The 24,381-nt window shown below is 42.5% G+C and overlaps 1 protein-coding gene across 11 annotated transcripts in view; it reads right to left on the reverse strand.

Annotated features, from left to right (window-relative positions):
• Positions 1-13,306, reverse strand: part of tcf3a (transcription factor 3a) — a 46,302-nt gene extending 32,996 nt beyond the window's left edge. For 4 of the 11 annotated variants that reach the window (XM_080463411.1, XM_080463409.1, XM_080463412.1 and 1 more), the window contains exons 1-3: positions 12,799-12,928; positions 1,456-1,552; positions 1,029-1,101 (exon numbers count right to left, since the gene is read on the reverse strand). In XM_080463411.1, the coding sequence (XP_080319537.1) occupies positions 1,029-1,101; positions 1,456-1,509 (127 nt within the window). In that variant the 5' untranslated portion in view covers positions 1,510-1,552; positions 12,799-12,928. Of the gene's footprint in view, positions 1-1,028; positions 1,102-1,455; positions 1,553-12,798 lie in introns of all 11 variants that reach the window. The other 7 variants (XM_080463407.1, XM_080463404.1, XM_080463408.1 and 4 more) reach the window with 7 other exon arrangements.
• Between the last annotated feature and the right edge of the window lie 11,075 nt (positions 13,307-24,381).

The following is a 24,381-nucleotide window of genomic DNA, read 5'->3' on the forward strand; positions in this document are numbered from 1 at the left end:
TACTAAAAGTGATAAATGAGCATGTCAACAATTAAATCAATCTTTTGTTCACTTAAATATCATTAAAAAATCATCATCTTTAACCAAAATTAAAGACATTTCTAAAGTCTGTTGGAAAAAACGCATTCATCCTAATTGGAATCACTAATGGAAGAGTGTAGGTATTGGTAGGTCATGCATCCTCAGGTTAAAATTAATGAAAAGACAAAGCTGTGCATGGTCAATCCTTTTTTTTTTTTTTTTTTTTAAACCAATCATTAGAAAATGTTTATTCTCACTGCATCACAAAGTGTAGACATCAAAGAGAAACCTCAATACCGATAAGTATGGTATGGCATATATCTTTAGTACAAACTTAAAAAAAGAAAAAGAAAAGAATAAAAATGTTAAAATTAAAAGAATGATACAATATGTACCCAGCCAATATTATTATTAATATTCATCACAACAACCATAACAGTGCTGTTCTCCTCCGAGAGCTGGAGTTTGAAAACGCTAACGTCTGGCTGCAGAGCGCAGCCTCGCTGTGCTACGGCTTTGCTAACATCCACGTTGCTGTGTTGCTTTGTGGTGTTTTGAGCCTAAAATCCGTCCAAACAGCAACATGTTGCCATGAAAAGTTGGATAGCACAGTGCTACTTCCCTAGCCTGCTCGCTGGCTGCAAACTGTGGAATGGATTTCCTGACTCATTCCTCCTGGTCTCATTGAGACCTGCCTCCCTTCAGGAAATCCAGTCCACAGTTTGCAGCCAGCGAGCAGAGCAGCAGCAGGGAAACACTGTGGATCATTTCAGTACCATGAAGCAGACCAGGATCATGGATCAGGAATCTCTGCAGGTTGGAGCGGAAATTTCCAATCCGTGAATTTTGTTGCTATCGGAACCCGATCCCGATACTGGATCGGATCCATCCCTATATTCTATTCTAATTATCTGTTATATATATATATATATAAGATAACACATCCCTGAAACTAAACTGCCCCTGAGCCACAGCTGCGGCAAAAAGGTTTTAAAACCTTGACTTACCTGAGCCTCCAAACTGACTGCTGGCCAAAGTCGTGGGCCGGTTCTTGCCGTTTGAAACTGGAGGCTCAAACATCTGAAAAGAGAAGAAGATAAATGTCAAAACCCTGGAAGTCAGGTGAAGACGGGGATGACTTGAACCCGTCTCATGTGAGCAAGAGTTGATTGGGTGATGAGTCAAACTATCCTGTCCTGTTAAAGCAACTGAGAGCATGAAGCAATCTGTACATTCCAGCTGAAAACAAAGAGGCACTACAGCAGCAGTCTCTTAAAATGTAGAACCTCATGTACACGAAGCAATCCTTCAAACCCTGATCTGCCGTGGATCAACACTTTGGACACTGTCCAAGACTTGTGATAAATTCTTTCAAGGCTGAACTGTTTAGGATGCTTACTTGAAAAATTCAAGCAGTCTTCAGAAAAATCTTACCGCGCTAAAATCCAGCAAGTCGCTGAGCTCCTTGTCTGTTTCCACTGCAGCCATGCTCTGCTGCTGATCACTTGGCCCTTTCAGTCTCAGCAAGCGACTACAAGCAGAGGTAAGGAGAGTGTGAGTTTAATTTATGTGTTTGCAGTATGGTTATCTATTCTGACCAGCAAACATACACTGCATGTTTCAATAACTCCATTCTTAGGGCGTGGCAACATTTGGAGAAAGACAACAACAAAATCCAATCCAGCGAAGCACCGATCCACTTTTTTTCACTTCCGATCCGATCCCGATGCAGGACTTGACATGAAGGATTTTAACAAATTTTTACCTGCCCGAAGTTTAATGGAAATTTATAAGCTTGGGTAAAGTATGAATTTGACCAATAAATACATTGTAATATGTTTCTGTAATTGTTTTTTAAATAAACTTGAGGGATATTTGACTCCAATTAAAAATGACTAGACAAACATAATAGGATTTCACAAATTTGACAGTTTAACTTCTTTCCATGAGAGTATCCATGCAGATTCTGACATAGTACTGAAACATTTAGACATTTAGCCTATCAGATTCATTTACAAATTTTATTTATTTACACATTAATAGAGTCATTTCAACCTTAGAATAGTTGAAAACACTGTCTTTATTATATACAAGTACTGCATTAATGATTTAAAGGGAAGAATTATATTTTTGTACATACTAGAGAATTAATGACTAGTTTTGGACAAAAAATCCATTGTAGTATCATACATTAACTGACAGTATTCAGTGACTAGAGTACACCAATAAAAAGACACAAACTGATGCATGACAGAGAGCAGTACTGTAGAACACAAACTGACAAAATGTGGATCCAGTTTGTCACTAAAGTATTTAGAAAACAAGTATTGAAGCACAATTCATGAACATTTAAAAGTTCTTATTTCAGGATTCTGATGGACGGACAGCTTCAGGAACTTGCTCATCTATACTGCAGTAGGGAAGCACCGAGCCACGTTGTTTCACTTCTGATCTGATCCTGATCCTTTAATTTGTATATCTGCTGATACTATTCTGATAGCAGAGCTCTGTTTGCTTTAATATTATTATTGATTTTATATGAGGCAGTAATAAACTCCTCTCTACAGTAAAGTATGAAATGTACTAATGTATACATGTATTCTCTCTAAACACAACTTGAGGTTAGTATCAGGACAGAAAAGGAAGCAGTACAAAGTATTTTTGTTCTATGTGGACAATGTGGGGGTCTGCGTGACGTCATCATCTCATAATAAACTAGTTCTATCTTTAAAAGCTCAGAATGACTTTATTAATCCCTGGGGAAACTCTTGAGCAAGGCAGCAGCAACACAATGTTTCCAGCTCTAAAGCAGCTCCAACCATTGGGACTATTTTCAGGGAGTTTAGTGTGGAGTAGGACGCAGCTTCACGGAGGTGTGAATCGCCTGCTGACAGCCTGGAGGAGCTGCTGGTCATTGTTTTGATGTCAGAGCTGTTCTCCTCCGAGAGCTGGAGTTTGAAAACGCTGAGGTCTGGCTGCAGAGCGCCGCCCTGCTGGACTACGGCTTTGCTAACATCCACGTTGCTGTGTTGCTTTGCTAACATCCACGTTGCTGCGTAGCTTTGCAAACATCCACGTTGCTGCGTAGCTTTGCTAACATCCACGTTGCTGTGTTGCTTTGCTAACATCCACGCTGCTGTGTTGCTTTGCTAACATCCACATTTCTGTGTTGCTTTGCTAAAATCCACGTTGCTGCGTTGCTTTGCCAACATCCACGTTGCTGCGTTGCTTTGCTAACATCCACGTTGCTGTGTTGCTTTGTGGTGTTTTGAGCCTAAAATCCATCCAAACAGCAACATGTTGCCATGAAAAGTTGGCTAGCACAGTGCTACTTCCCTAGCCTGCTCGCTGGCTGCAAACTGTGGAATGGATTTCCTGACTCATTCCTCCTGGTCTCATTGAGACCCACCTCCCTTCAGGAAATCCAGTCCACAGTTTGCAGCCAGCGAGCAGAGCAGCAGCAGGGAAACACTGTGGATCATTTCAGTACCATGAAGCAGACCAGGATCATGGAGCAGAAATCTCTGCAGGTTGGAGCGGAAATTTCTGATTCATGAATTACGTTGATATCGGAACCCGATTCGATACTGGATCGGATCGGCTCCATTCCTAATCAAATCTAAGATGTGATCGAAGTGTCAAACCATTACGGGGCAGGCTGGTCCCAGAAGACCCACGCCATGTTAGAAACAACTTGGTGGTGAAAAACAGTTACAAACCAGAAAATGATGAATATTACACACCCACAAACACCTGCATGAAAGAGTCTCTATAGATCGTTTGCACTGATCTCACGATTTTCCCATGATCCTCTCTGATTCGCAAGTGTCCTCCATTTTTTATGACAACAACACGGCGGTAACCATTGAGGCAGGTGCAAAAATGGGGGTTATGTGCGCAGTTGTCGGGTGTTCTAACAATTCTGCTCGCAATAATGTCTCGCTTTTTAGTTCACGTACTGTTAAACAGCATGAAGGGCAAAAAGTCGAAGAATGAACTGGCAGACGTCAAAGACAAATCTGTACAGATCAGACATAAAACCTACAAGCTACAAATACACACGAGTATGTGAAAAGCATTTTGTGAAGGGTACTTTTTTTTGTCCATTACTACCCTGACTTATGTGTGCACCATGTCTTTATGATTATCATACTCTCTGTCTGGCTCTGTACAAAAAAATATTACTAAGAAAATATGGTCACATTTACTTACCCTGGCCAATATCATTTTCCTTTGTTCGTCAGTCTCTTTCACTGCAATATTCCTCACCCATCCTGACACTAAAAAGTTGTATGAGGAGAGGCTTTTGTATGCCTTCATCTGTCTCCCCGTTACAAAACTCGTAGTGAGTACCAAATAGTTCACGATGTCCGTGATATTTACACTCTGCCACAAGCCTACATTGATTTAAAATTTTAACAAATTGCTGTAGTGGTCAACTCCACCGCACTCCTCTATCTTACCGCAATAGCTGGCATTATCAGGAATATTTAATCCTTGATAAATTTGGGGGGAAAAAAATCACATGAATCCACCATTGTTGATATGTTGCTATGCAGCTGTATACATAAAAGATGGCGGACCCAAGCGAATCGGAGAGGATCATGGGAAATGTGACGTCAGTTTCAAACGATCTATATCAACTTCTGGAAGAAATATTCGGGAAGATGACTTAAACACATTCAACTCTCACATCAGCTCGTTATTTTTGATTGAAAGATGGACGTCCAAATGTTTCATACATCCGAAGATATTCTCGATCTGTAAACAATAAAAAGCTCTTCTGGTGCTTGTGGCATGCTTTGAATTTTAAAGATTTTTTTAAATCATTATGTATCATCTGTAACTGATATTATAGTTTTAATCAATCTCCATTGTACTTATAATGAACATTTATTTTAAAAGATCCATATGCAGCCTTGTATAACATTATTCATCAGCCTTCATTGGTGTCAGTAAGACTCTTCAGGGTTCATACACTTTTTCACCTATGATGTTCCATAACTTTTCACCCTATTTCCATGACCAGAACACAGATTCACTCTTCACTGAAATCAGTATTCAAACATAAGCTGCTACTCAAAGTGGAAATATTTGCTGTATTAACATAAAAATATTTGCTATACATTTCAATGTGCTCATTTTTGACTAAATAAAATAACGGATAATTGCTAATTTTCAGAAGAATAATACACTGAACAAAAATATAAATGCAACACGTTTGTTTTGAACTCAAAGATCTAAGACTTTAATATGAATTCAAAAAGCCTATTTCTCTCAAATATTGTTGACAGATTTGTCTAAATCTGTGTTAGTGAGCACTCCTTTGCCGAAATAATCCCTCCCACCTCACAGGTGTGGCAGATGCTGATTAGACAGCATGAACATTGCACAGGTGTGCCTTAGGGTGGCCACAATAAAAGTCACTCTGAAATGTGCAGTTTTGCTTTATTGTGGGTCAGTATGACTGGTTTTCTGAACCCCCCCATGGAGTGTGGCCACCATTTGCCTCCCGCAGTGCAACACATCTCCTTCACAGAGAGTTGATCAGGTTGCTGATTGTGGCCTGTGGAATGTTGGTCCACTCCTCTTCAATGGCGATTCCAAGTTGCTGGATATTGGCAGGAAGTGGAACACGCTGTTGTATATGTCGATCCAGAGCATCCCAAACATGCTTAATGGGTGACATGTCCGGTGGGTATGCTGGCCATGCAAGAACTGGGATGTTTTCAGCTTCCAGGAATTGTGTCCAGATCAACATGAGGCCGTGCTTTATCAGGCTGCAACATGAGCTGATGGTCATGGATGAACGGCACCACAATGGGCCTCAGGACCCCCTCACCGTATCTCTGTGCATTCAAAATGCCATCAATAAAATCCCCTGTGTTGGTTGTCCATAACACACGCCTGCCCAAATCATAACCCCACATGGGCCGCAAGTTTTGATGGTGCGTGCAATTGACATGCTGGTGTAGGTCTGCCCCAGAGCAGCTGTGGCTACATACGTAGTTTACCACCATCCAGTATGGAGGGATTGAATCATGCAATGTAAGTGTCCTGAAAAGCGCTGTAAGAAACCTATGCATTATAACCTTGAAATGAAAATGCCTTTCGCTAATGAAATTTCATTTTCAAATTTGACATTTCAAATTAAATTTTGATAACTCTTTGCCAGGGCATCTTTTGAAATTAAATCATAAATGTTTTTTTCCTTCTTCTTCATTTTAATTAAGTCACAGAATAAGCAATCCTGAAGAAGAAAATGCAGTTTGGGTGACTGATTATTAATTTTATTTTTAAGTAAAAAAAAAAAAAGCAGTTTTATTCTGAAAATCAAGTCATTTTTGTTTATACATTTCAAATCGACTTTTGATCTAATTTGCTTCCAGACAACAGAGTCACAAAGTCAGCTTTCCAGGGAGTGTCATCGTTCTCAGGCCAACTTCCTCTAAATGACATGGTAGCTCACATCAAAAGATTTGACTACTTTTCACATCCTCGCCCAATTCCAGCAGAGTACCTTTTAAGTAATGAAAAAGAAATCCAACCGGTTCTAACAGCTTCCTCGGTCACCCACATCTATGGCGTCTATGTGATCATGGATGAGCCACGGGCCACACTGCACTCCTTGTTAGTCAGGCCTCGGGCTCCGGCTGCTTCCTCCACCTCAAACCATTTCACTCCAACAGCTCCTTTCCCTCAAACTTACTGAGTGATGAGAACATTCTCAGTGGGACCACACCAGCCACTGTCAAGGCATAACTTCTACCTGGAGGGACACACATCACCAGGGATGTTGAACCACTCATTTTATAAATTAAATTCATCCAGTAGTGTTGGTCGGTGCTGGGCCAGTTATTTTGAGTTTTCTTTATCATGCAGTGTCCCCTACACACGACTGTATCAAAAGGTCAAACGGTGCATTTAATGATAAATCATCATCTTTGAGAGACCAAGTGTACAAACAGAGACCAATATGAGCCTCTACTTATACCATTAATAAGGCGATGCAGTCAAATGTTTTTGTAATTACCACATGGTTTCACAGCTATGACTGAAATTCCTCAGCAGATTATCAGTTTCATATCAAGAGGAGGATCTCCCCAAACAAACTTTTCGTAAAAGGTAATTACACTTTTACTAAAAGCACTGCAAGACACAAAAAAATTTATTTAGATGCCATTGCTGTGCCATAATCTAAGTATTGTAATTAGTCCCTCTATTTTGTTGAGTAAATCAGGAAGAGAGCCAAAGGTGGAAATCCAGCATGTCCAGCTGTGAAAGTATGAAAGGACCACTGATGGAGACTGAGGCCCTGACCACCCGAGCCAAAACGATCTTTTTCTTGCCACCGTTCTTAAAACATTAAGTCCACACTCACTATGAACACAGCTTAAAATGATGTTGTATATATGCCAGGCCTTTAGGGGGCGCTGTAACACTGCCACGGAAACACCAAAAACGGAGAAGACATGTAAAAATGCTGGTGTTGGACAAATCCAAGATCTCGCCTCGAGGCGGCATGGCTCGGTTGGTAGAGCGGTCGTCTCCCAATCGGAAGGTTGCAGGTTTGAATCCCATCTCTGCCTGTCGACATGCCGAAGTGTCCTTGGGCAAGACACTGAACCCCAATCTGCTCCCATTGGAGTGACAGCGCTCTGAACGGCCGCAGCCTCCAATGGCATGTGAATGTGTAACTGTGATCAGCGATGTAAAGCGCGTTGGGGCTGCGCAAACATTTTAAATCTATACAAGTGTAGTCTAGGGCTGAACCAATAATTGCATTTGCGATAATATCACGATATGATAAAACGGGATTTTCTAATCACAAAGGCTGCAATTTGACCGCTCACATGATCTGGTCACGTGACGACTTGCGTGTCCTGCGCGTGTCATCGGCCCACCTTGTCCGAACGGGCTAGTGGTTTTTAGGGATAGAGCCGATCCGATCCTGGATCGGGTTCTGATACCAATGTTATTCATGGATCAGAAATTTCTGCTCCATGATCCTGGTCTGCTTCATGGTACTGAAATGATCCACAGTGTTTCCCTGCTGCTGCTCTGCTCGCTGGCTGCAAACTGTGGACTGGATTTCCTGAAGGGAGGTGGGTCTCAATGAGACCAGGAGGAATGAGTCAGGAAATCCATTCCACAGTTTGCAGCCAGCGAGCAGGCTAGGGAAGTAGCACTGTGCTAGCCAACTTTTCATGGCAACATGTTGCTGTTTGGACGCATTTTAGTCTCAAAACACCACAAAGCAACACAGCAACGTGGATGTTAGCAAAGCAACGCAGCAACGTGGATGTTAGCAAAGCAACATAGCAACGTGGATGTTAGCAAAGCTACTCAGCAACGTGGATGTTAGCAAAGCAACGCAGCAACGTGGATGTTAGCAAAGCTACGCAGCAACGTGGATGTTAGCAAAGCCGTAGTCCAGCAGGGCGGCGCTCTGCAGCCAGACCTCAGCGTTTTCAAACTCCAGCTCTCGGAGGAGAACAGCTCTGACATCAAAACAATGACCAGCAGCTCCTCCAGGCTGTCAGCAGGCGATTCACACCTCCGTGAAGCTGCGTCCTACTCCACACTAAACTCCCTGGAAATAGTCCCAATGGTTGGAGCTGCTTTAGAGCTGGAAACATTGTGTTGCTGCTGCCTTGCTCAAGAGTTTCCCCAGGGATTAATAAAGTCATTCTGAGCTTTTAAAGATAGAACTAGTTTATTATGAGATGATGACGTCACGCAGACCCCCACATTGTCCACATGGAACAAAAATACTTTGTACTGCTTCCTTTTCTGTCCTGATACTAACCTCAAGTTGTCTTTAGAGAGAATACAGGTATACATTAGTACATTTCATACTTTACTGTAGAGAGGAGTTTATTACAGCCTCATATAAAATCAACAATAATAATAATATTAAAGCAAACAGAGCTCTGCTATCAGAATAGTATCAGCAGATATACAAATTAAAGTATCAGGATCAGATCAGAAGTGAAACAACGTGGCTCGGTGCTTCCCTACTGCAGTGTAGATGAGCAAACCGCTCTAAACCCTTAATGTCCAGCACAGCATTAGTATAGTGACCCAGCCTGGTTTAGGGCTTTGAGAAGCACAATGGACAAGCGGTTGGCTTGTTTTGGGGAACGCTTACAATACTGCAAGTCTTAGTAAGTACTTAGTACTTCGTAAGTTTACAACTATAATTGAAGTAGAAGATAAATAAACTGTCTTTCATATTAACACATGCTTCATTTGACTTTATCTTAACATAAGCCTCGCCTATAAGAAAGAACAATTTATGTAAAATAAATCTGATATTGTTTATTATAATACATTGATTTATTGCTTGTTTGTTGAAAAATACATGAGAAGAGAACCTTGAAAAAATAATCCCATATTAAATCGCAATTGCAATATTGAGGAAAAAAATCACAATTAGATTATTTTCCAAACTCGTTCAGCCCTAGTGTAGTCCAGTTACCATTTGCCTTATTAAACTGACTAGCATCAGTGGCTTCTGGTGCGTGTTGGCCTCCATTGTTGATAAGTTCCGTTGCGGCCGAGAGGTGGGGCGATGACATTGTTTTCAGCTAATGTGCGTCTTGTCCTTCCACATGTCAAAGCTGAGGCAGCGTTTTCAAATGTCCGAACTCTGGAACCCGTTTTCAGGCTCCTAAAATGCTGCACCATGCGGATGAGCGGACAAAAACGATGTAGTTACATGAAACGGGTTCTCGTGTAGACAGGCCCTGAGGGGAAAAGTCTCAAACAGAGATGAGAAATGTGGATTCATCACAATTCTGAAATTTCTCACTTGTGGGACAAATGTGGTTTGCGATATCACTGAGGAATTGCAGCATTCAATGAGAGATCACACCATAATAACCGTGGATGTAAACAACAACAAAAATCAAGTACATTTTTGTGGCGGGCGTTCATTCTTCTGTGACTTCAGAGACTTCTGGCCAGCTGCCAGCAGTAATGATGTAATCTTGATATGCCGATACGATCGGAAGGGGTGTTTTAATTTGAAAGACTGGACGCACTGGTTTGTGTCTCTGTGTTACTTCCTGGCTGGTGCGGTGGTCTGTTCTATGTAGATTGACGCATGTTGGCTGTGGAGCGAGGAAAAAGACTCGCTGCATATCTTTAGCGCTGCCTTGTGCCGTGGCTTTAGTAAGACACGGTGCAATGTACCTGGCGGAATAACAACTATTGACTAGATTGGGGACGATTCAATGTGCCTGGCGTGGCGCAGCCATAATGCAGACGGTGAAATTTGGGCGTAGCTTTTTATCCAATCAAATCTAATAATACATCATGCATTAGTGTGTGCATGTGAGCTGGGGCCAAAATGGGGAAAAGTGATGCTAAATAAATGATGGAAGTGGTGACTCCCACCTCAGCTCACAGAAAACCTTTACAACACCAATATAACTATTATACAGTAGAACCTGTGAGGACCCGGTAAGAGTGACCCCCTGTACTGGACACGTCACTGTGCAGGACACATATTTACCTGTTAACACACCTTAATGAGGACAACCTGCCTGACAAGGACAACAGACAGGTTCTCCTGGTAAATTTCAAGCTGAACGACACTGAAACGGACAAAATACCTGGACTGGACCCGATTATTGGAATATTGAGGTCGCGGGTGATACATGATTGCCTCCATACTACACTCCTGGTTTACTTCCATGTGCGCTCCATAACATAACGATCCATAATGATCCATAATGTTCCATAACGTAACGCAACACTCCATAACGTAACGCTCCATAACATAATGTAACGCACCATAACTTAACGTAACAATCCAGAACGCTCCATAATGATTAAGAACGTAACATAATGATCCATAAGTAACGTAACAATCCAGAACGCACCATAACGATCCAGAACGCTCCATAACGTTCCATAACTTAACATAATGATCCATAATTTTCCATAATGTAACGCTCCATAACGTAATGCTCCAGAACTTAACGTAACGATCCATAACGTTCCATAACTTAACGTAACGATCCAGAACGCTCCATAGCGTAACGCTCCATAGCGTAACGATCCATAGCGTAACGATCCATAACATAACGATCAATTAACGTTCTATAGCACAACGTAACAATCACAACGTAAACTAATGATTCATAACGCTCCATAACGTAATGATCCATAGCATAACGTAACAATCCATAACGTAAGACTCCATAACGCTCCATAACGTAATGTAACACTCCATAATGTAATGCTCCATAACCTAACGGAACGACCCATAATGTTCCATAACGGAACGTAACGATTGATAAACTATCTCCACTTCTGCTGTCCGGCGTTCTCCACCTTTCCTCAAGTAGTTTCTGTTTCACTTCAGGAGTTCTGAGCCTCTGGATCTTTATTATATTCAAATTGTGATTGTTCAGACGGGAGACGGAGGATCTCCTCACACAGGCGTCCAGTAGCTCTGGAGCATGAGCAGTCGATGTGTACAGATCACGCAGTCATAAGATTTGGGCTGCGTGGTCGATCGCAGAGGGTCGGAGCCTAGTGCACAGGGTGGATGACGATTTAGACGTCATGCGTACTCTGCGAACACGAAAGGTTCCAGCAGAGAACATGAGGCCCGGGGGCCAAACCCCCCCAAGAGGCTCTAGTCTGTCCCACCAAGCAAGGAGCTTATAGAGGATTTATACTAGTTTTATTTTGACATTTCATTGTGTTTTGCACCAGAATGTTTCATTAAAATGGACTTTATGTTGAGATTGTAATAATTTTCGGTACTAACTGTGTGATCTTACAAAAATATAGATAATTCCATTACATACACTGTGACCACAACAAAGAAAAACCTTAAGAGTAAATTTAAAGGTTATTATAGTAATATTTTACCAGTCTGGTCTACTAAAGATGAAACTGACTGTATGTGGTCCCTGAAGTTAGTTAAATCTTATTTAATAATTATCTTGTACACGTCTTATATACATATGTATTCATATTGCATACATCTTGTATTGATTCAGTTATGTGCTTTTAAATAATCATAATATATTTGGTGTTTGGTTAATTCAATATCAACTGGTCTTACAATTTGTCCTCATGACCCGTCCCTCTGAAGAGAGGACACCCGTCTTCAGGGGACACTTGCCTTTGGGTATTAGGGTGTCCCTACATCACAGGTTTTACTGTATAGCCGATATAACTGGATTCAAACTGTTATGAACCAGGATTCAAGCTGCTGTCTTTACAAGTCCAGAGAAGGTTATAACCCTGCGGGACGCCACATAGAGTCCTCCAAACCTGTTGCAGCAGACTGAGATAAACACAAGGCCTCCATTAAGTTTCATCTGAAGGGTAAAACGAGCAGAAAGAAAACGTAAGGTTTTAAAAGGTGAGACCTATTAATGTGTAAAAGTCAGATTAATTCCAGGATATGGACATAAAAGAAAGACTGGGCCGTTGTTAGACTTCTTCACTTTACTGAAACCTGAATCACAACTTGGATTTGTTTTCCACAAGAAAAGGAGGAAATTGAAGTTTAGTCGCTGATGCGACTAAGAAGAACAACATTTATACGTCTGTGTCCCCTAAAATCATCATTTTACAACCTCTCTCTCTCTCTCTCTCTCCCTCCCTGTCTCTCTCTCTCCCCGTCTCTCTCTCTCCCCGTCTCTCTCTCTCCCTGTCTCTCTCTCTCAATTGAACCAAGCACTTAAAACTTGACTATTACTTCTTTAACAACGTCAGGTTTGTTAGAAATGTAAGTTAGTCCATATTTACCTGGATTAAATCCCGTTTCATCCACATTTACCTGGAATAAATCCCGTTTCATCCAGCGGAGGAAAACAAAGTTGTGGAGCGGCTGTCCCCGGGTCCTCCGATCGGGACCGACTGGTCGCTGAAGACAATATGAAGCTGTCCTCCGTCTGTCGGTCCTTTCTTCACGAAGCTGCCGACACGTCTCTCGCACGGACCATAACTCTGTTGCTGCTCCGTCTGGATTCTTGTTTAGAGAAACTGTAAGCGTTTCATTTCCCAAGAAGACATTTTAACAGCCTCCACATTGTCGAGTCCAGAGGATATCACTCCGCAGCGGGAGGACATGGACGCAGAGACATCAGCGGTGTCCAATTTCAGCTACAACCGTGGCACCAAACCGAGCACGTCTCGACGGCGTGTCTCTACACGTAGCGATTGTTAGGATTACCTCCCAACGTCACCGGTCGGAAGCGACAAAACCCGGCCGAAAAGGTGCAGGCTGCTCGTTTCCCGTGGATCTATGTCGACTGGCGGAGGAGGACAGCGGGAACCCGGACAGACATGAGCAGCAGAAGATGGAACGATAATATCGACGGGAGGACCAATCGGATGTGAGGGGCATGTGATTGACAGACAAGTTGGCCAATAATGCTTCAGCATCCACCTAAAGGGCGGTGTCAACGTGCCCATGAGTTCTCTAGCGCTTTAATGTCCTCAGATCAGGCGGTAACAAAAAGACTCTTAGAGAGAGACACAGACAGACAGAAAGACACAGAGAGAGACATACAGAGAGAGAGAGAGTGAGCGAGAAAGAGACAAAGGCACACTGAGAGAGAGAGAGACAGGCAGAAAGACATACAGACAGAAAGAGAGAGACAGAAAGACACAGAGACATACAGAAAGAGAGCGAGAGAGAGAGACAAAGGCAGACAGAGAGAGAGAGAGAGAGAGAGCGAGAGAGAGAGAGAGAGAGAGAGAGAGAGAGCAAACGGACACAGAGAGAGTGAGAACGAGAGGGGCAGAGAGAGAGAGAGAGAGAAAGAGGGGGACAATGGGACAGAGACTGCTTGGCTGCCTTCATCCAGAGATTGGACCAAAGCTTCCTGAAGTAGTTCTGTTTAAGTGAAATACCAACCATGTTACAAATAAGCCCCATTAATGCTGCCATGTTTTGCTTTAGTTCTCCACTCAGCAGGTAGGAAGGGGCAACAAAATGTCGGGGCTGGATAACGAACTGAAATTAGATTCTATCTTCAGAATTCAAGGGACAAGTCACTAGTTTTGATTGTTTTTTGATTTAAAAAAAAAAAGTGATTTGTGGAAGGTGAACATATTAATATACCAAATTTAGTTTTGAGAATTCTTTTTTTTTTTAAATATATTTTATTATTGAATTTTCAATAGGTTAATAACAGAACAACAGGTATACTGTGGTAGAGTTAGAACAGCAAACAGCATGACATTGAACAAGTTTTCATGATTAAACACACAGTATAAAAGCGCAGACAGAAAAGCCAAAAGAAAAGAGAGAAAGAAAGAAAAAAGAAATCTGCTCGAAGCAATATTTACATTGACATTTGGAGAGTACCCAGTATTATATAAAAGTCAGAGAGCTGAAGTCACGTTGACAGAGAGAAATGTAAACTGAACGTAGCTGTGAGCCCGTTCTTGATACATGTAGGAAAGGTTCCACAGGTTGCAGAGCTGAGAGAGGCCTTGTGCCGGATCCTTTCCCTTTGTAATAAACTGGGGACTTCTGCAATCCAGGCCTCGTCGCCCTTCCACCGAGTTAAGATGGTCCTCTTTCCAACAATCCTCCCATACTGTATAGTTTTATGGTGCAGACTGGTGAGCATTGGTAGGTGTTGGGAGCCACCTAGAATTGCAGTATGTGGGTCTGGAGGGATATTGCACTTATATACCTTGGAGAAACATTTGAAAATATCAGAGCAGAACTGACTTAATTTGGGACAGAGCCAGAAGAGGTGGCTCAGGGTTCCCTCGGCCAGCTTGCATTTGAGCAGATTGGAGAAACAGAAGGATAGAAAGAATGGAGCTTGGTGTAGAGTAATGTAATCTGTGGATAACTTTAACCTGAATGAGCTGGTGTCCTGAGTTTATTGAACATCTGTGAATATCAACAAGACAGGTTTCTCAATCGCTGCCACTCATTGACAAAGCCAGCTCTTATTCCCAAGCTTCTTCTAAGTGTTGGGTTGAGGTTCGGCTTGAGCGAAGGAAAAGGAGTAACAAATCATGAAATAAGTCTTAGAGTCAGCGGGTTGATCCAAAAGTGTGTCCAGGTCATTGGGAGCAGGCAGTGACTGGAAGTGAGGAATGTTTTTACGGACAAAATCTCTAACCTGCTGGTAATTGAAGAAGTGTGTATCTGATAGTGTGTATTTCCCTTTCAGCTGAGCAAAGGTAGCAAAGGTCTTATTGAGATAGAGGTCCCCAATGATGACGTGGTCCTTATTCTCCCAGAGTAGGAAGGTATTATCACACAGTGAGGGGGGGAAGCTGGGGTTTCGATGGAGAGGTGTATGGGTAGAGATCTCAGCTTGGTTAAATGATTTTCTTTTTTGATAGCAATTTGTTCGAGAATTCGTAACTTTGAAGTTATTTCCAGCAATGGATTTTAGGGCTGAGCTGGGGAAATACATTGATGTGCGACAGGTTGCCACCCAGTAGTAATGGCAGAAGTTTGGTACGCTGAGGTCACGTGATTTTGGAGAGTGCACTTTGAAACCCCATACGAAAGCTAGAATGAACGATTCTAATTGTTTAAAGAAAGATTTGGGTAAAAAGAGTGAAATTCTGAAAGAGGTAGAGGAATCTGGGAAGAGTTGCCATTTTAATGGTGTTAATGATAATGGTAATAATCTCCAGGATTCAATATTGCATTTCAACTTGTCAATCATATCCGGAAGTTCAATTTATATATCAATTTAGAGTCTTTAGGAATTTTAACTCCTAAATATTTGATTTTATCAGTGACAATTTTAAATGGCAGGTTATTAAGAATATTTGGGTCCAATTCACCAGTAAGGGGCATGAATTCAATTTTATAGTAGCCAGAGATTTCACCAAATGTTTTAATCAGTCCTAGTCAGGGGTGGACTGGGGCAAAAAATCAGCCCTGGCATTTTTGGCTCCAACTGGCCCACAAATCTGCATATATATATATATATATATATATACCCCCCAAATGTATTATTATATTTTTCCCCAGTACATATACACTCACTGGCAGTTTCATTAGATACATGTGTCCAATGTAATCCAGTCAAATAAATCAGCCACCATTGATTCCACATTCACAAAGCTTTATCATTTTCAGTTTTTGTTGAAATTATTGCAAATGTATAGTTTTACGTAGTGTTTGTTATTGAGGTTGTAATGGGTGGTGGTTGCATACTGGAGTGTATGTATAATTAAGTGTTTATTAATAATTTCTCCCCGTTGATGTATGTTAATGGCTTGAAGTTGGACTAAAGTAAAAGGAACACACAGCTCAGTATAATGCACTAAAGTACACCACCCCCATCCACTAAGACACACGTGTCAAACTCAAGGGCCGCGGGTCAAATGTGGCCCGCCACGTTATTTTATGTGGGCTTAAAGGTCTGATTGTCTTAAGAAAAATTCTGTTTTGTTTGCAATAGATGCGCAGAGCACCCCTTGGGGGGCGCGTCTATTGGAAACATTACGGTAATTACATGTGCCTTTGTTGACGTGGAAGTAGTTCTGAATTTGTGCAAATCCAGATTAAGATATTACCCACGCCAACCTGTATTCCACCCGATGAAAGAGGCACGAGGGCTGAACGAGGTGCGCCGTGCAGCAGGGTGGGAGGGGGACCTCCAGACCCAGTTCAAGCCCCGGGCGGAGCGGTGTTAAGAATAAAAAAAAACTCTTCCAAAAATTTAATTGACTGTTTATGCACTTTTGCACCGACTGCAAAATCTCATTTTATGAAGTAGTGAGGTTTAGTTCTTCCAGCTCACCACAGCTTTGTAAATCTGCAGTTACCATAAACTACATTTCCCACAATGCATGCTGATTCTATTCATTTTATAATACTAAAGATTTAAATTTGCAGTTTTGCTACAATCTGCCACATTTACAATTTGGGTACAATTTATATATGATTGTTATATTATATTACCTGTGAAGATTGCAGTAAATAAACATCAATGCAATTTTCCACAAGTAGAACTGAGAAATATAAACAATCCAAAATGTCCAGGAAGAGAAACTGTGATGCAGATGAAAGGATGTTTGATGAACGAAGGGAGGAGAAGACATGTTTGTGCTTCAAGGAGAGAAACAGTTTGTCTTTAGTGTTCTGAGACGTGTCGGTTTCAAAGAGTAAAACTCCATTTAGTTACATGTATACTGTCTTACAGTTACATTTAGTTACATGTATACTGTCTTACAGTTCCATTTGTCCCTTTGAGGGCAGCCATGATGCTAACGTGTTCTCGGTGGACATGAGTTGGACACTCCTGCTCTCAGACTTCAATAATACCCCGACTCCTGAGAATGTCAACAACAACAGAAAGTGTGTCAGCTTTTAAAAACCCAGAAATGATGGTATAGCAGTTGTATATGACTGCATTAGATTACACAGGTGTACCAATGCAGTGGCTTGTGAGTGTTTATCTCCATATAAGGTAATGAACTAATTACTAAATCTATACTAAAATATTTAAGACTTGTAGCATCAGCTTGCAATAGATCTGACAGGTAACTACATAACTCAGTGACTCCCAGGCTGCACATGACGGAGCAGCAGGCCTGTTTGTTCTTTGACATTAATAAATAGTGACACATGAGGAATGTGTGCAAACAAAAACACCTTTTTGGTTTTTGACCTCAGTGTGTCTTTAAAATGTTGCTCTCTCAGATAACCTCACAAGTAGAGCTGCTTACAAAACTGTCATGCTGCTTTTTATTACTTACCCCACCCTCTAAAGGCTCAGTCTCCATCAGCTGTGGTGTCTGTTGTGCCTCTTGCTCCTGCTGCAGTATCAGTCAGTTGCCTGAAGCCGGGAGGGGGGCGCCAGAGTCAAGCTGGGTCTGTGGGTCGATTCTAGCTAATTGATGCTCCGGCTGAAGATGCTAACGCTGCAGCACCTGCTGCTGCTGGTGGAGCAGATAAAGTGGTCATGCTGCTGCTGGTGGAGCAGATAAAGTGGTCATGTTGCTGCTGGTGGAGCAGATAAAGTGGTCATGTTGGTGCTGGTGGAGCAGATAAAGTGGTCATGTTGGTGCTGGTGGAGCAGATAAAGTGGTCATGTTGCTGCTGGTGGAGCAGATAAAGTGGTCATGTTGCTGCTGGTGGAGCAGATAAAGTGGTCATGCTGGTGCTGGTGGAGCAGATAAAGTGGTCATGTTGCTGCTGGTGGAGCAGATAAAGTGGTCATGTTGCTGCTGGTGGAGCAGATAAAGTGGTCATGTTGCTGCTTCCAGGCCTTTCATTTGTTTTGGTCGCTGCTTTTCTGCACCTCCGGGGCATTTTTTCTGTGGTTGTTTATCCATGTTGTTGTCTGTCTCCTGACCTCACCTGACCTCGGCTCACCTGCAGTGTGATTGAAGGTGACTCTGTTAGCCCCGCCCACCCAGCACCTGGGTGATTGACAAGCCCCTGACTGACAGTTAACCAATCGGCTGTGCTGTAACACTGTCAGCCCACAGTAGTGTGGGCCGATTGGCCAGCCAATTATTTTAGGTGGGACCTGCTGACCAGCCCGACACACCGGTCCACAGAGACACCGGCCCACCGGGATTCTGCCCGGTATGCCAGATGGCCAGTCCGCCCCTGGCCCTAGTAGAGGGGGAGAGAGTCTTCAGGGTGACACAGAAATTGAACCACGTCATCTGCATACAGCGAGATGCGATGTTCAACTCCCACCAAGGCTAATGGAGCAATGAAAGACTGGTTCCTAATACTGATAGCAAGGGGATCCATTGCAATAGCGAATAATAAAGGGCTGCGGGGGCAACTCTGTCGGCAGCATCATTGTAAATTGAAGGCAGGAGATCAATTGTTGTTGGTAATGACTGAGGCAGGAGGATGAGCTTATAGCATTTTGACCCAGGAGACAAAATTCTTCCCCAGGCCGAAGTCCCTTATTGTTGCCAGAACGCACGACCACTCAACTTGATCAAACGCCTTCTGGGCATTGAGAGCGAGAACGGCAATTTTAGAGTCTTTGCTGAATTTATTGTACATAATATTTAGCAGCCGCCTAACAATAAAAAAATGAAAATCTTCCTGGATTAAATCCAGTTTGATCTTCATGGATTATATTTACATACATTTAGTCTGCTCACGAGAATTTTAGAAAAGACGTTCAAATCACAGCGAAGGAGGGAAATAGGTTGGTATGAGGAGGGGTCTGTCTGATCCTTGCCTTTTTTTAAGATCAGGCAGATATTGGCCGAGTAAAGCGTGTCAGGGAGTGGAATAGTTGACATAGAATGGTTGAACATTCTTAACATAAAAGGAGCTATAACATCAATATATGCTTTGTAAAACTCGATGCCAAATCCATCTGGGCCGGCTGCTGTTCCTTTAGGAAAAGAGCGGATTGCCTGTTTAACGTCCTCTAGTTTTATGTCTGAATTTAAATCTGCTTGTGCAGAGGAGCTCAATTTAGGTAGATGGAGAGAGCGGAGGAATTCAGAAATATGTGTTGTCGTGGAGATAGATTTTGAAGTGTAAAGATCTTCATAAAATGTATGAAGCATTCATCAATTTTCTCAGGATCTATAGTTGTGGTTCCCGTTCTGGTCTTAATTTGGTGAATCATTCTGCTAGCCTGGATGCTCTTGAGCTGGCAGGCCAGAAGTTTATCGGGTTTGTCAGCTCGTTCAAAATGTTTTTGTTTTGCTTTTAGTAACATTAGGCTGACACGGTCAGAAAGAACAGCATTGTATTTAGACTTTAATTTGAGTATTTCATCAAGCTTGGCTTGTGAAGCGGTGGCCCTGTAGTCTCTTTCTAGTGATTTGAGTTGAGTTGTGATGTCTGCTTATTCTTTCTCCCTGTCTTTTCTAATTTTAGCCTCATGAGCTATGATATGTCCTCGTGTAAGAGCTTTAAAGGCCTCCCATAGAATGGAGTCATTTATGTCAGGTGTGTCATTTTGATCAACATATTCTGATGTTTTGCTGGCGGTTTGCTGGCGGAATTGTGCATTTTTAAGTAACAAACGGTTAAATTGCCAGTTAAATACAGCTTTAGTCCTACCAAAGTTTAATTTTAATTCAAAAGGGCTGTAATCAGATATAACAATATGATATTTGGAGGACATTACATCCAAGATCAAAATGGCATCAGTAAGACAATAATCCATTCTTGTGTATAATTTATGTACATTTGAGAAGAAGGAAAAATCCTTATCAGTTGGATGCTGGAGCCTCCAGATGTGAACAAGGTTATTTTAATTGATTATATTATTCTATACATTACTGGCGTTAGAGGGACTGGTGGGCCGTGAGGAGAGTTTGTCAAGAAAGTAATCCAGCACTGTGTTAAAATCTCCACCTGCGATGAAGTGGGTGGATGACAGATCCGGGACGAGATTGAAGACTTTCCTAAAAACTCCAGGGTCATCAAAGTTAGGTGCATAAATATTCCAAAAGGGAAGTCCCACTCCAGCAAAGTCATTGTCGTTGTGTCCTTGGGTAAGGCACTTTACCCACATTGCCTCGTATGAATGTTGGTGGTGGTTAGAGGGGCTGTTGGCGCAAAATGGCAGCCATGCCTCTGTCAGCAGCGCCAGGGCAGCTGTGGCTACAACGTAGCTTAGCATCGCTGGTGGGATTGGTGTGAATGAATAATGGTCTCTGTATGCGCTTTGAGTCAGCTTGAAAAAAGTGCTATATACATCCTAGCCATTATTATTATTATTACATGGCGTGTCAGAATGCGGCCTGTCACTATTAGACGGTGACCATTGGGGTCAGAGACGGTTGAAGTGTGTTCAAATGGGCCATTTTTCCTGATTAGAATGGCTCCGCCTCTGGCGTTAGAGGAGAAAGTTGACTGGTGTATCTGAGATATCCAGGCACATCTTAACCTCCATTGTTCATTATGTTTGATGTGCATTTCCTGCAGAAAGATTATGTCTCCTGACAGTGGTTTTAAATGGGAGAAGACTTTACCTCTTTTCAGATGACTTCTTAGACCTCTCACATTCCAGCTGAGTAATGTTAAACTGTGGGTCCCCGGCCAGCTCTGCTGGTAGAGCATGAGACTCTCACTCTCAAAGTAGAGGGTTCATGTCCCACGCTGGGTGCCACCTTCCTGTGGGCTCTCCACCTGCAGGAAGGTTCTTAATGGGTGCAGGGTGATCTGGGTGACGGTGCCCAGACTGAAACCCCCACCACCCGAAAACGGATAAGCGGGAGAAGATGGAGGGATGGATGCGACTGTATGGTGGGGTACGAGAGTTATCAACGACCATAATAAAATTGTGAATGTATGACAACGTAACCAGCCTGGGCTATAATGAACATGGTACATGTTAAGAAGAGCAGGTGAAAAAGGAAAGACAGAAAAACATATAGATGAAAACCCTCCCCCTGTCCACCTCCCCAAACGAGGTGGAACAAAAAAACCATAAGCACTGAGAAACAGCGAGACACTGCAAGAGAACATCAAACTAGAATGTAACTCCTGGCTAAAGTGGAGAACCTGACGCACTGATCGATCAGCAGCCCCGTCCACACACGCGCCAAAAAAAAAAAAGATAGAACAAAAACACATGTTTTTAGCAGTTTAAGTAACACTCACACTCACTTCTTGATAAGACAAGGAAACAAAAACGGGTACCGCTGAATTATCTTACATAATATGTGACTGAGTGGCAGCAGGATGATTGCATACATTCCCCGGCGGGGGGTCGAACTCACTCTGGAGCAGCAGCGTCCAGATACATGCTGATCCGAGAGCCGCTGAGCATCAGTGGAGCTTGTAGGCGAGCGAGTCTCTAGGTTTTTTCCTTCTCTGGAGGGTGATGAATTTTGGCGATCGTGGTGCTTGGATGTCTGGTTGAGGAGGAGGGCCCGATGCGGTGCGCCCGGTCAACTTTGAGTCCGCTCGCGAAGTTGTTTGTCCTTAGGACCTGCGGCAGGAGCTCAGCCACGAATTCAGTTGGATTTCCTTTCTCAGCCTTTTCTGGAGCCCCCGGCTAGCTCAGTAGGTAGGGCATGAGACTCTCAATCTCAAGGTAGAGGGTTCATGTCCCCCGTCCAGCTCAGTAGGTAGGGCATGAGACTCTCAATCTCAAGGTAGAGGGTTCATGTCCCCCGTCCAGCTCAGTAGGTAGGGCATGAGACTCTCAATCTCAAGGTAGAGGGTTCATGTCCCCCGTCCAGCTCAGTAGGTAGGGCATGAGACTCTCAATCTCAAGGTAGAGGGTTCATGTCCCCCGTCCAGCTCAGTAGGTAGGGCATGAGACTCTCAATCTCAAGGTAGAGGGTTCATGTCCCCCGTCCAGCTCAGTAGGTAGGGCATGAGACTCTCAGTCTCAAGGTAGAGGGTTCATGTCCCCCGTCCAGCTCAGTAGGTAGAGCATGAGACTCTCAATCTCAAGGTAGAGGGTTCATGTCCCCCGTCCAGCTCAGTAGGTAGAGCATGAGACTCTCAATCTCAAGGTAGAGGGTTCATGTCCCCCGTCCAGCTCAGTAGGTAGGGCATGAGACTCTCAATCTCAAGGTAGAGGGTTCATGTCCCACGCTGGGCAACACCTTCCTGTGGGCTCACCACCTGCAGGAAGGTTCTTAATGGGTGCGATGTGTTCTGGGTGACGGTGCTCAGACTGACACCCCCACCACCCGGAAACAGATAAGCGGGAGAAAATGGATGAGCCTTTCCTGATCGGCCAGTGATTTTAATATTACAGCATCTGGATCGATTCTCAAGATCTATTAGCTCACGTTTAGCAGATTTGTTCATTTCCATTAGCTCGTGCACCGCTTCTCCAGGGCTGTAATGTGGGACTCGTGGTCGGTTGCAGAGCCCTCCAGGTCGGATATGAGTGCTGTGTGCTCCGCCAGGGAAGTCTAGACTTGGTGAAGTTTGGAGTCAAGCATGTTAAATCTGGTGCTCATGTCTTCGTCCAGCTTCCGAATGGCAGCCAAGACACTGGCCAGCATAGGTTGTGGAGTTCAATTCAATTCAGTTCAACTTTATCTATATAGCATGAAATACAACACAGTCATTTCTATGTGCTTTGAACAGAGAAAAGAGAAGAACCCAACAAATCCTCATGAGCAGCAGATTAATTTGCAGCTGTGGAAATGAAAACTCAGAGGTGGAGGCTTTCTGCTGACCGGTTGGGGGGAGAGGAAAGGATAGGATAGACAGAGAGATAGATTAGGGGAGGTAGAGAGAGAGGTAGAGAGAGAGTGTTTCAAAGTGTTTTGAAGCAGTCCTCACTGTAGCTTTAGTAAATAGAAAAGTCTTGAGTGGAACCTTAAAGGTAAAGACTGTACAATAGTTACTCTGGAAGTAACTAATGATGGATTACTTTTTCAGCATCACTCTGAGTCAGCATGTTTCTAATGTTGGAAATATTACGGAGGTGAAAAAAGGCAGTCCTGCAGATTTGTTTAATGTGGGTGTTGAAGGATAAATCCTGGTCCAAAAGAACTCCCAGGTTCCTCACAGTGGTACTGGAGGACAAAGTAAAACCATCTAGTGGTACTAGATCTTTAGATCATTTCTCTCTCACATGTTTTGGGCCAAATATAATAATTTCAGTTTTATCAGAGTTCAGGAGCAGGGAATTACAGCTCATCCAACCTTTATGTCTTCAAGACAGTATCTAGTTTAGAACGTTGGTTATTATCCTCAGGTTCCATAGATAAATAGATTTGTGTGTCATCTGCATAACAATGGAAGTTAATGGAGTGTTTTAATAATATTCCCTACAGGAAGCGTGTATAAAGTAAAAAGTAAAGGACCTAAGACAGAACCCTGTGGAACTCCATGTTTAACTTCAGTCTGGACTGAAGAGTTATCGTGAACATGAACGAAGTGGAACCTGACTGATAAATATGATCAAAACCAATTTAGTGCTGTACCTTTAAGCCCAATGATGAGTTCTAGTCTCTGTAGTAGGATGTTCTGATCAATAGTATCAATGTTCTGATCAATAGTATCAATGTTCTGATCAACAGTATCAATGTTCTGATCAACAGTATCAGTGTTCTGATCAATAGTATCAATGTTCTGATCAATGTTCTGATCAATAGTATCAATGTTCTGATCAACAGTATCAATGTTCTGAACAATAGTATCAATGTTCTGATCAATAGTATCAATGTTCTGAACAATAGTATCATTGTTCTGATCAATAGTATCAATGTTCTGATCAACAGTATCAATGTTCTGATCAATGTTCTGATCAACAGTATCAATGTTCTGATCAACAGTATCAGTGTTCTGATCAATAGTATCAATGTTCTGATCAACAGTATCAATGTTCTGAACAATAGTATCAATGTTCTGATCAATAGTATCAATGTTCTGAATAATAGTATCAATGTTCTGATCAACAGTATCAATGTTCTGATCAACAGTATCAG

This window comes from Lipophrys pholis (genome assembly GCF_963383615.2).
Source record: "Lipophrys pholis genome assembly, chromosome: 1".
NCBI classification, from domain to species: domain Eukaryota; kingdom Metazoa; phylum Chordata; class Actinopteri; order Blenniiformes; family Blenniidae; genus Lipophrys; species Lipophrys pholis.